Consider the following 12,732-nt stretch of genomic DNA (forward strand, 5'->3'; position numbering starts at 1 on the left):
GTGAGTAAAAATATAAATAAAAGCTAAGTAAGGCTCCTCAATTTTTTCAATTTTCTTCTTTAACAATGGTTGCTGAGCTGAAAGACTATTTCACTACTTTACATTTATTCTCCAATCATTATCCCCTACTTTATACTGGCCTTTAAGAAGAAAATCTTGAAAGACTGTCTTTAGGGAGAAGTTAACATTATTCCTAAGTTAAATGTCAAACAGCTAATAAAGAATAGAGTAGAACAAATCCAGGTTTTCTGGCTGTTCAGGGCTCATTCCATTTCACCTTTATCACTAAGACAAGATCTGGAACCTAAAGATAGTCACTATTCAATGTGCCCTGGCCTTGGGACAACGGGTGTGTCTCATAGCTCCAAATAAAATATCATTCTCTTAAACACTGAATCTTATGGCATGAAACAGGATACACACCTCTTCAGGACAACATTTAGAAGAGCATTTCCAACATCCTGGCCAGAAACCGCCAAGGCCATGAGTTCCACACAAGTAACATGCAGTGCGTGGGCAGCGGGGTTGGGAAACTCATTGAACCTCCAGTCACAGTTTGGGAATGGACCAGGAGATTTGCCAGCCATCGGTGCAGACGATTAAAGCAATAACTGGTTGATAATTCTGAGATTAAAGGCTCCTGTTTGTATAGTGCTTTATAGTTTTCAAAGGTTCAATATGTAAATATTTCATTTGATTATCAATATATCTGATTATGAGCCCTCAATCAGTGATTTATTGGAGAGCTTAAGAGGCAAATAATACAAACTGAATACAAATAAATCTGACATGTGTTGATAGCAACCATGTGATCAGCCACAGGTATCAATGACTGGTCTTCTATAAGTGGGTTCTTATTACTGTGACATGACAGCTGTAGATGCAACCAAGGTATCCGAAGGCTTTATCAACCTGTTTTCTTTTAGTTGTAGGAAAGTTAATAAGAACATTACTTTCTCATGAGTAGCTCTTTTACTTCAGGAAGGAATTCCCGTCTAGGAAAATTAAATCAGGCCTAGATATGTAAAACTGCTCTATTTAGAAAATAGAGTGGCATAGTGTATAGATATATTAAGAATAGTGGGTTAATAATTTAAAACAGAAGTAAAGAAAGAAAACACCAATATAGAATCTTTTTCACTACAAAAAAAAATGTTTTACTATTATCTACTAATGTTCTAAAAATTATTCAGGAATTTATTTAAAGCAACAGAGTTCTATGTTCTCCATAGAACAAATGCATGTACTATAATACACAGTATATTTATTTAGGAATGTTTTTCTTTGAAACAAATCTCTTCTCTAAGGTTTTGTTTTTTTTTAAAATTTCTGCCTATCTGGCATTATGCTGCTGATTTAAGACTTTAAAACTGTTACAGCAATAAAAATTAAAAAATAAAATGTTCTAAAAAACTGAAGTCTTAGAATATATAAAAACTTTGGAATATTTAAAATGACAATATATGTTCACACAAATCAACATACAGTTATTTCTGAAGAGTCTGGAAAATCACAATAAAAAGGATATTATCTACTAGTCTGCCAATCAATTTGCAGTAGTAAGAGTCGTCTGGGACCCAAGGATTGTCTTCTCGTGCATTCATAGCATTTTTCAGGTAAGTGTCACTTAGACACCAGCCCTGTGGTCGGTTATCCTTGAGCGACCCAATGATTGCATGGACAAGTTTTCGTTTGAGACTTTCACGATTTCTCAGGTGCATTTCATAATAATGCAGAGTATTGTACAAATAAGTCACTGGACGATCTGCCAAGAAGAAAACAGATCACTACAATGTTTTCCTGGTTACTGACAACTGTGAAAAACTGATCTATTCTCAAGATTGCCAAAAAATATCTCAGAAGATTATAAAACTATCACACATGTTAGGCAATTCCATACAATGGCTATTTTTATTTTAGGACAAGGCAGAAGGCTTCTAACAACATACAGGTTCAGCTTCTACTGAAGCTTATGCATCACATTTAGATGTAGCAATTCCACTCCTGGAAATTTTCCTGCAAAAATGATGTATGTGTAAGCAATGTAGCTGCAGCCTGTTTATACTAGCAAAAGATTAGAATAGCCTACATAATGAAAACAGGGGACTGGTTAAGTTAATCATGGCATGTATGAAGCAGCTTTGTATGATCTGATACAAAATAATCAACTGTAAAACCTTATAAAGGTTAATAAAAAATAATGCGTATATTTGTGAAAAAAAACAAAAAAAAAAAAACAAAAAACAAAAAACAAAAAACTACCAACCCCAGAATATTTAAGGTAGGATACACAAGAAACTGGTAACAGTGACTGCCTACAGGGAAAGAAAGGAAGGGGATACAAGAATAAGCTAGAGGACAGGGGTGGGACTGACCACTTTCACTGCATCAGGTACATATATTACCCAATCCAAAAAGAAGAGTGTTTTTAAAGGAAAGCTCCCTTGAACTTCATATCTACTCTGCAGTCCTAAAATGCAATTCAGATTTCTGCTATGAAGGGAGATATCTTAGATAAAGGAGATATCTTAGATCAAGCACTAAGAAGAACTGCCTCCCCACCAACCCCCATCGCCCCGCCAGATAAATACTCTCTATCCCCCTACAGTGGCTGCTCCAGGACTTCCAGGTTCTGTCGCTGACTTCATTGTTCTCGGTTACCAGGCTCAAAACCTTAGAGTTGTCCTTGATTTCTTTCTTTCAATATTCTCCCCATAACTGGTCAACTAAGCTCAATTCCTACTCTTGACTCTCTCTCCCTTCCTTCTCATTTTTGGTGTCACCATACTTGTTTAGATGCTAACTGACACAAGTCTTTGAAACAGCTTCCTCCTTCCAAGACATGCTGCTACTAGAACTGGACTCACCTTTCTAAAATACTGCTTTCCATACTATGACTTTACTCAGGAACTTCTAGTTAATTCTCCATTATCTGTAGATTATAATATCAGAACTTCTGAGCCTGGCATTTACAGTGATGAATTGCCAGGTACAATTTAGCCCAATGAGGCAATTGTTTTAAAAAAAATGCCTTGTTTTTAATTCCTCCATGACTTTTCCAAAAGATTTCTCCTGCCTATTTTGCTCTCTTCTCCTTTTTGTTTATAAAAATCACATACATTATAGTTCAAACCCTACCCATCCAAGAAGCTTGCCAAGACCCATTTAGTTCACAGAAATATCCATCTGTTCTGAACTAATACTTCTCTCTTTCTGTACTGATTTGATAATTAATCAAGTGATACATAAAATAAGGCATATTACTTATTTTTGCTATAATTTACCTATTGATATTTTTATCTTGTCTATTTTATACATCAGGGTATCATCACACAGCACTTTTCCTGAAAATGCTTTTATTAAAAATTATTAAAATAAAACCTTTATAACTATTATTATCCATATGATCATGTTCAGTCTACTTCTGTCTATAGAGAGCTTAGATGGAATTAAAATTTGAAAAAGCTCACCATGAAATTTATATAAGCCTCCCAGGTGATCCAGTAGAGTCTCCAATGATTTGGATACCGGGAGCAACTCTAAAAACCTGTGGATTACTATATCAAACACTGGGAGGAATCGGAGACACACATTTCCAAAATAGATGGGCAGATATGGAGACTGTATCGGCACAGGAGGATCAACCTGCTCCGCCAGGCCCTCAAAATAGAGCTTCTCCGGGTATTTCTGTGGAAGTGAGGAAATGGTAAATGTTTAGGGCATCTTTTTTAATTTTCTTAAAAAACAAAACAAAACAAAAAAAAACTAAATAAACCTGCCATTTTTCAAATAATATAAAACTGTGTTTGCTCCGGCAATGCAATGAAATCTAGAGTCCTTAACAAAAATTTCTATTCTCCTAAAGATATACCAAAAGAGATTTACATATGAAAGGACTGGGTTTAACTCTTCATTTTCTATTGTAAGTACCCACATCCACTAAAACTGTAGTTTCAATTTGTTCTTAACATTAGAGAGACTCTAGAACCTTGAGAAAGTTCAGGCAGCTAAGTCACTTCTACACAGACCGGAGAGAAAAGGACAGACCTGCAGAGAAAGCAGCCGAGTCAATCAGCCAAAGACCTAAAGTCTGGCCTTAAAAAGGATGAAGGGAAGCACCAATTTTAATTAGTACCTTGTGATAATTCATGTGCTTGGTGTGCCAGTCATTCTGTAGCCAGTGTTCTGGGGAATTTTCCTTCACAAAGTCACTTACTCGATTTCTAAAATCATTTGGCTTGAGTAACAGCAACTGAATTATGAAATAACAAACCTGGGCTTCATTCCCTTCGTGGCTACGCATGGCCTTTGGAGAAAAACAGAACAATTAAATGAAAATGACCAACCTATGCAAAAGCAAGGCTCCAAAGAGCCTAAATTTGAAAATAGTAAAATCTCACAATTAGAACTTTATTGTATAATCCACCCCAAAATAATTGTTCAGCATTCCCCAAACATGCCTGACCCCTTTTTGCCTAGTTTTGGCTCTCACCTGGAATATCCATCTTTATGTTTTGAAATTTAGCCCTCTCTTCAAGACCCATCACCTAAGTAGATGTGATCTTTCAGTGCTGACTGGTAATACTTTCCCTACACCTCTAACTTACTCTTTTATCTACTGATTCATAGACTTATTTCCCTTACTAGACTCTAACCATCTTTATATCTATGCTCTAGAGCTGAGAGGTGAATGTTAAGCACTTAAACCCTTCAACTATTACTACTATAGTATTAAAACATGTAGCAGTTTCCAGCCTGATTCAGTGATTTTTCTTAAAATTTGGCCTGAAATAGACATCAAAGTCAGGAGAAAAAAAACCACTTGGAAAATACTGGGTGACTGTAACAAGCATTCAGTTTCTCATTTATTATGGCTACCAAAGTATACATAAATGATTATCAGCACTCTGAAAAAAAACTCAATGACTTTTCTTTTTTTACTACTTCCTGCCTCTTCTAGGAGTTTTTGAGAATCATTTGAGAGCACTGCAAAGCCAGGACCACATCTGTCTTTCTTACTTCTATACCTTCTGTACATACAACATAGTAGATATTCAATACATGCTTACTGAATGGATGAATAAAGAAACTGGGGAATCTTTAATTCCTTAGGGAATTGATAGCAATGCATGATATACAGTATAAATTCATTAAATCTTTAAAAACAATATGGGGCTTCCCTGGTAGCTCAGCTGGTAAAGAATCCACCTGCAATGAAGGAGACCCCAGTTTTATTTCTGGGTCAGGAAGATCCCCTGGAGAAGGAATAGGCTACCTACTCTAGTATTCTTGGGCTTCCCTGGTGGCTCAGACAGTAAAGAATCTGCCTGCAATGCAGGAGACTTGGGTTCGATCCCTAAGTTAAGAAGATCCCCTGGGGAAGGGAAAGGCTACCCATTCCGGTATTCTGGCCTGGAGAATTCCACGGACTGTATAGTCCATGGGGTCGCAAAGTGTCAGACATGACTGAGCAACTTTTACTTTACTAGGAACAACATAGAGCAGATCAGCACAAGATCCATTAGTCATTAACACTGATCCAAAGAGAATGAGACTGCTTAGAAATCTGTTCTTAAGTAAGTGTATTCTTACCAGGCAGAGAATTAATCTGTCCAGTGTAACAATGTTGTACTTCCATACCATATCATTAAGAATTTCAATGCATTTGTTGAGTTGCTGACCTCCAGCTGACGTAGAGAACTCGTATACCAGGAAATCTGCAAATGTTCTCACATGGACTACTAAGGCCCTGGCTCCAATTCTCTCCAGTACTCTGGAAAGCAGAGAGTAAAAAATAAATTACACTGCTGTATAGTATAATGGACTGACAAATGGAATGCACATCTAGGTTTTCGACTTACCTAAAGCCAATCTGATTAATATGATCTGTTTCCAGGAGCATTTTCCAGAGCAGACAAAGGAAGAGAGGAGGAGAACGTTGTGCAGAAAAGTGGGTGATGATGTCATTTTCGTTGGTCATTGACTTCCACTTCCTATACTCCTCTTCCACATTTTTTTTCAGATTAAAACGACTCTCCTGAGGTACATTATTTTGTTTAAAGAATGCCTACAAGGAAGATCAGAAGTTTATTTTAATGGCTATAGTGAAAAGGGTACTAGCTGCAGAATCAAGAAACCAGTTTCAGGCTTGACTCTAACACTAATAAATTCCATGTGCCCTCAAGTAACTCAGTAATCAAGGCCTAAATTTCTATATTGGGAAAATACAAAGGCTTTGATTGGATTATCTGTAAGATTCCTTTCCTAGATTTTCTAAACAGAAATTCCAAGCAAACCTGAATTCAAACTTTCTTCAATCATCTGTTGATACCTCTGCTCATCTTTGAAAAAAGAGAAAAAGAAAAAGAAATGCATGTACTCTTCCATTACATATTTTAATATCTCTGTGAGGAAAATCCATTACACTAGCCAGGTGGTTCTCAGAGTATGGTCCCCAGACCATCAGTATTAGCATGACCTCAGACCTGTAAGAAATATGAATTCTTGGGTCCCATCTCAGACTTAATGAATCAGAAGCTCTGCAGCTGGAGTCTAGGAGTCTAGCTAAACCACCTCTCCAGGGGATTCTGATAAGTTTGAGACCTACTGTTCCAGTCCTATTAGAAGTTATAGAAAACAGATGTTTACTGTGCTTAAAATTTTTTCTGAAAATTAGAAGACAGATGAGGTTTTCCTTTCTCCATATTATAATAGCCAAGTTTATAGCTTTTCTCTCTTGTGTGATTAAAAAAACAAAACCTGTCAAATGTACATGTGTACATTCTGTGAAGCCCCACTACATTGTGTTTCTCCCCATTACTGTTCAATGAGAAAGAAAGAATTGTTTAGGTCATGTGTTACATCTCACAAGATTCTAAAACTGTTAACTAATAAGATGAAGCCATAACAATTACTGTTTTAGAGACACATCCGGTCCTTTAATAGGACAAGGAACAACTCAAGAGATTTTGGGAGTAATAGCAAAGATTTACAAAAAAAGAAATAAAAGCTCATTTTCTTTGGATGTCATCAAAACTCTCCAGAATAACACAATAAATGGGAAGACTGATTTCATATACTGTACATTCAATATATAATTCAAAACAAAATTACCTGTAGTGGGCCTGGAAAACAACTAAGAGTATGTGAAGCCCAATTATGAGGAGTAAAACTCATGATGGTCTGAAGTATATCTTTACACCAAGTTCCCTGAATTGAATCAGAGCCTGTAAAAAAATCTAACACAAACAAATAAATGTAACCCAGATATAAAAGATCATGTCCATAATTCATAGATGATATCACAGAAAAAGTCACAAGTTTGTACAGTCAGAGAATTTCACTGCAGAGCATTCACCACTTAACTAGTAATCACATCAGTAAATAATGAAGATAACTAGTGAAAAAAATATGAAAGACATTTGGTACCTTTTTTTTTTTTTAAGATTACAGAACATCAGTGATGTAACAGTGATACAGGCCCACCACGGCTGCTCATTTAATTCACTCCTGACAGTGAGGTATTATCACTTTACTGAGCCAAGGAAATAGAACTGTTAAAGTATAGCAGATATCTTTTCTGGTGATTGAAACACCTATAGTCTATAATCCTCTAAATCAAAGAGGTTTCTTTGTATAAAATAAGACAGTATACACAAATGTATTTGAGGTTGCTAAATTCAGTAACTATTTCTCTAAAATAGCCATTCTCAAAGTGTGGTCTGCAGACTTTGTGGGTCCCCAATATCTTTCAAGAATTTGATGAGGTCAACACTATTAAAATAATAATAATAATAATACTAAGATACCATTGGCCTTTTTACCATGTTGAAATGTGCACTGATGGTGCAAAAGCAATGGTTGGGTAACACTGCTGGCCACCGGAACAAATCAAACAGTGGTACCAAATTATACTCATAGCCATTGTAATCTTCACCACAACACACTCTTAGCACGAAAAAAACTGCCAGTTTCACTTAAGACTATCTCTGATAAAATTGTAAAAAAGATTATGTCTCAGCCCTTAAGTACATCTGTTTGTAACATCTTGTGTGATAAAACGGAAGTATGCATAAGGTGTTCCAGCTACATATTAAAGTATGAAGGTTATCTTGAGGAAAAATACCTTGTGATTGAATATTGAGTCAAATTAGCTCTTTTGTCATGGAATCCCAATTTTACTTGAAAGAACATACAGTTTTTCAGATTTGGGCATTAGGCAGATATTTTTCTTGAAAATTAATAAAGGGAGCCTCTAACTTTAAGAAGAACAAATAACTGTATCTTTCACCAATGATAAAATTTGACCTTTCAAGTGAAAATCTGAATTTTGGAAAACTTGTATCCACTACCACAAGCCTAATAGCTTTCTAAAACTTAAAGACTTTTTTCCTAATGAAATTTTGTAGCAAGGTTAAAAAATATAATTTTCTGATACTGTATAATGAAATGTGTCAACATTTATAAATCTACCTACGTAATCCAGTAAATCAATGTTTTCCAAAAAACCAACCCATAAAGTTAAAATATGCATGAACACAAAATCCAGTAAATGTACAAAATAGATCATTGGATTATAATGTGACAGAGTACAGAGTTCCCTGATAGGACTTTGGATTCTATATTGCAACGAAAATTTAAGAAACGACCAATTTTTCAATTTTGTGTAATATTAAAGCAGATTCATAATTAGCTGAAAAAGCTATTTGAAATACTCTTTCCCTTCCCAACCTCATATCTATGTGAAACCATAGTGTTTTCTTTTTTTTTACTTACTTCTTCTAAAATAACATCTATAATAGGTGGAATGTAAGAGAATTCAGCTATGTTCCTTTATACCAGACATTAAATTCAGCTATATTCCTTTACACCAAAAATTACACTATTTATGTTTACATGCAATAGGCTTTTTATTGTTATTTTAAAATGAGTCAGATCTTAAAAAGTCCTACTGTAATACCTAAAAAAGCAAATATCATAGATATGATCCATATAAACAGAAAATGTTTGGGAATTTTAATCATTATTATTATTATTTTTGAGTATAATGTGGTCCCTGAGACCAAAAAGCTCAGGAACCATGACTTTAAAATGAAGTCAGACGACTAAAACCTGATGTTCAACCAAGTTAAAATGGTAGTACAGAAGAACTTGCTTTAATGACTGAAATGGTAACGATAACCAAACAACTGGTTTTTCTGGATACAAGTGAGGAGAATCTTCTCATATGTTACCCCCACCCCCAGGCCAGCAGTCAGGAGACACAGCACCCTCTGACACATCTGTTTCTGGGGCTGGTGGCTGCATGGTCACTGTACCTGTTACGTGAGTTGCTCTAGCTAAGGTCAGTATCAAGGCACGGTTCAGTTCTTCGGATTCCGCTGAGAGCACTGTCTTGGGGTCACTGAGGAAACGTGTAAACTGCGGCTGTACTTCTGAGCTACCCAGTGCTGTTATAAGCCTGAGTGCAGTGCTCTCAACACTGCAAAGTGGGAGAACAAACACGATCATGAAGAAGTTAAGCTGCATATAAACTCAGAACTCGAATTAAATGCGATTCTAGGTTAATCACAATGGGGAAACATGCAAACTATAAATTTCTCTTCTTCGAGTAAAAACAAACTCTTTTGTGTGAAAACAAGCTTCGCTTAACTTGTTTTTAAAAATCTGAGGTGTCAAATTTAATAGTAAAAATCATCTGACATTTTTACCCATTTGAAAAAGATAGCGTGTAGCTTTAAGGACTAAAAAAAAAATGTCACCGGGATACACAGCGTTTCAAAAATGACATCTTAAAAAATTTGGAATATATTTTCAATTAGAGCAAAATCAAAATAACATGATACTTTAACCATAATCTAAATAAGCACTAAGTTAAAACACAATGTCAAAGGTCGTGGAAGTACTTGTTCTCAGTCCAAATTCCCCAAGCAATGATTCAACTATCTTAGTAGGTTTCTATTCAAGAAGTTGAACTCTACTTTTTCTATACTGGAAATAAAACACTCCAGAAGCAGAGGAATTTTATGACAGTGAATGTTATAAGGTAATGGATTAAGTTTGCCATCTCAAACAAATTTTCTAACAAATCCAAGGAAAGACAGTCTCCAGTGAGCTCACCAGAGATGGAGCTGGTTCTGGTTTGTTTGTGCAACTGCAGCCAAAGTATGAAGATGACTTAGGAGCTGAACTCTGTAATGGGGCTGAATGTGGTGCATCCGGTAGCTGAACATCTCAAGAAGAGTGTGCAAGATACCCCAGGCGTGAGATTTAAAAACAGTTGGCAGAAGCTGACCTTGAAGAAGAAGAAAATTTAAGACACCAATCAGTAAAAGCTATGAATTAAAAAATACTTAAAGAAAAGTCACACCGAGTAAAATCTATGCAAAGATTTTGATCATGAACACACACACATGCAAACACATAGATACACACATATATTTCCCCAATTTTCTCCATAATTTGTACTTTAATTATAAGAAGAGGACTTCCTTGGTGGGTCAGCTGGTAAAGAATCTGCCTGCAATGCAGGAGACCTGGGTTTGATCCCCTGGAGAAGGGAAGATCCCCTGGAGAAAGGGACGGCTACCCACTTCTGGCCTGGAGAATTCCATGGACTGTAGTCCATGGGGTCGCAAAGAGTTGGACACAACTGAGCGACTTTCATTTTCACTTTGTAAGGAAGAAAATTCAGATTCTTATTGTAACACCAAGTTTGCATTTTTCTTTGGAATTTGAAAAATGATAGTCAAGTTCATCTGTGAAAGTAAAGAGCCAGGAAATGGGAAAAAATTACTCTAGCCTTCCTCATGTCTTCATTTATTTTTATTTAGTTATCATTTAAATTATTTTAATAAAGTTAATGTTCCCAACCTTTCAAAGCATGAGGACCATTTTTTAATATACAAATTATATCATAACCCGTTCCTTTTTGCTAAGAAAGCTTAATTTGACTTTCAATTATCTGGAAAGAAGAGTAACCATGGTTAAAATGATACCGCATTGGTAAAAAATTAGAATTACTGCAAATCAGAAAAACACTTTCATATTAGAAAGTGTTTATTATTTAGAACTGCATAATAACTAACAGACATTATAATGCAGGAATTGAATTGTAATGCAATTGAATTGTTATTACATTGAATTGCACTGATTTGTAATGCAATGCAGGAACATGCCTTCCGTATTGCCAGTCAGACTTGGAACTTACTGCTGTCCGGGGGCAAACCAGCAAGCCAGCCAAATGGGATCAAGGGTTTTTATGATTACAGACAGATCTGTCCTGTCCTGTTTACTACATCCCAAGCACCTAGTACAACTGCATGCCCCACCCCCGGGCCCCACTTTTTAACCACAACTTTAAAAAAATGTATCCCATTCCCTTGACCCTCTGTGAGGGTCTTATCCCTCTTTTTTGCTCTATTTTTCTCTGTAAGATTTATTTATTTTATATTTCAGTTACATATACTTTTTGTCATTTTCCTCACTAGCAGGTGATCTCTATGATAAGAGTGACTTCTGCACACTTCTATATTCCTAGAAACTAGAAAAGTGTATGTTGAATGAACAAAAAAGGTTAATGGTTATAAAACACCAGAAAGTCCTGTCTTACTGATAAATCCTTTGATGCCCAAAGATTCTATTTCCATATAGACCAGTAAACGGCTGTACGTTTCCACTAGGGCTGGAGCCAAGGCCACACTGGACTTTGCATGAGCAAGTTTTATCACTCTGGTAGCAATGCTGTGGATAAGGCTGAGGAGAAACAACAACATAAAATAAAACAAAATAAAAATCCAGATTTTTAACATGAATACAGGGATTACTCTACTTATAGGGAACTTGGTATAAATCCAAACTTCTAGCTGAAATGAATCAGCTTTTTTTGGTCATTTAGGTTATGCAGGACATATGGTAGTGATGCACTGTATAGCCTGAGACTGATTCTGGTTTCCATGTTGCTTTCAACCTGCATCAGGGTCTCTCTGTTCACAAAACAGCAAAATTTGGGTACAACTCATAAGAATGGAATAAAGAAGCTGTGATACATATATACAATGGAATATTCCTCATCCATAAAAGGGAACACATTTGGGTCAGTTCTAATGAGGTGGATGAACCTAGAACCTATTATGCAGAGTGAAGTAAGTCAGAAAGAGAAAGACAAATATCGTAGTGTATATGTATGGAATCTAGAAAGATGGTACCGATGAATTGATTGGCAGGGTAGCAATGGAGAAAGAGACATAGAGAACAGACTTATGGACACAGGGCAGGGGAAGGAGAGAGTGAGATGTATGGAGAGGGTAATAACATGGAAACTTACATCACCATATGTAAAAGAGATAGCCAATGAGAATTTGCTGTATGACTCAGGGAATTCAAACAGGGACTCTGTATCAACTCAGAGGCATAGGATGGGGAAGGAAATGGGAGGAAGGTTCAAGACAGAGGTGACATATGTATACCAATGGCTGATTCATGCTGATATCTGACAGAAAACAACAGAATTCTGTAAAGCAATTATCCTTTGATTAAAAAACAAATCTTTAAAAAAAATACTACGTTTGAATGGTTTTTTAGGCTGTTTTTCTTTCCCAAATATGTAACTAAAACCATTTAAGAAATTATTTTTTGTTACTGAACCACTTAACAAATAGCTGCAAAATCCAAATATTAATTAACAGGATTACCTATTAATATAAGGTATTAATAGGGCTATATTCAACTCCA

At 35.8% G+C, this 12,732-nt stretch overlaps 1 protein-coding gene across 7 annotated transcripts in view; it reads right to left on the bottom strand.

Moving 5' to 3' along the window:
* Positions 1 to 12,732, bottom strand: part of MED23 (mediator complex subunit 23) — a 41,984-nt gene that overhangs the window by 7,178 nt on the left and 22,074 nt on the right. For 4 of the 7 annotated variants that reach the window (XM_068984809.1, XM_068984804.1, XM_068984807.1 and 1 more), the window contains 10 exons: positions 11,612 to 11,754; positions 10,120 to 10,294; positions 9,318 to 9,481; positions 7,114 to 7,238; positions 5,862 to 6,067; positions 5,593 to 5,773; positions 4,136 to 4,306; positions 3,471 to 3,687; positions 1,529 to 1,765; positions 424 to 589 (listed from right to left, as the gene is read on the bottom strand). In XM_068984809.1, coding sequence (XP_068840910.1) covers positions 424 to 589; positions 1,529 to 1,765; positions 3,471 to 3,687; positions 4,136 to 4,306; positions 5,593 to 5,773; positions 5,862 to 6,067; positions 7,114 to 7,238; positions 9,318 to 9,481; positions 10,120 to 10,294; positions 11,612 to 11,754 — 1,785 coding nt within the window. The remainder of the gene's footprint in view (positions 1 to 423; positions 590 to 1,528; positions 1,766 to 3,470; positions 3,688 to 4,135; positions 4,307 to 5,592; positions 5,774 to 5,861; positions 6,068 to 7,113; positions 7,239 to 9,317; positions 9,482 to 10,119; positions 10,295 to 11,611; positions 11,755 to 12,732) is intronic. The other 3 variants (XM_068984806.1, XM_068984808.1, XM_068984810.1) reach the window with 3 other exon arrangements.

Source organism: Capricornis sumatraensis, chromosome 13, assembly GCF_032405125.1.
Source record: "Capricornis sumatraensis isolate serow.1 chromosome 13, serow.2, whole genome shotgun sequence".
Classification (NCBI taxonomy): domain Eukaryota; kingdom Metazoa; phylum Chordata; class Mammalia; order Artiodactyla; family Bovidae; genus Capricornis; species Capricornis sumatraensis.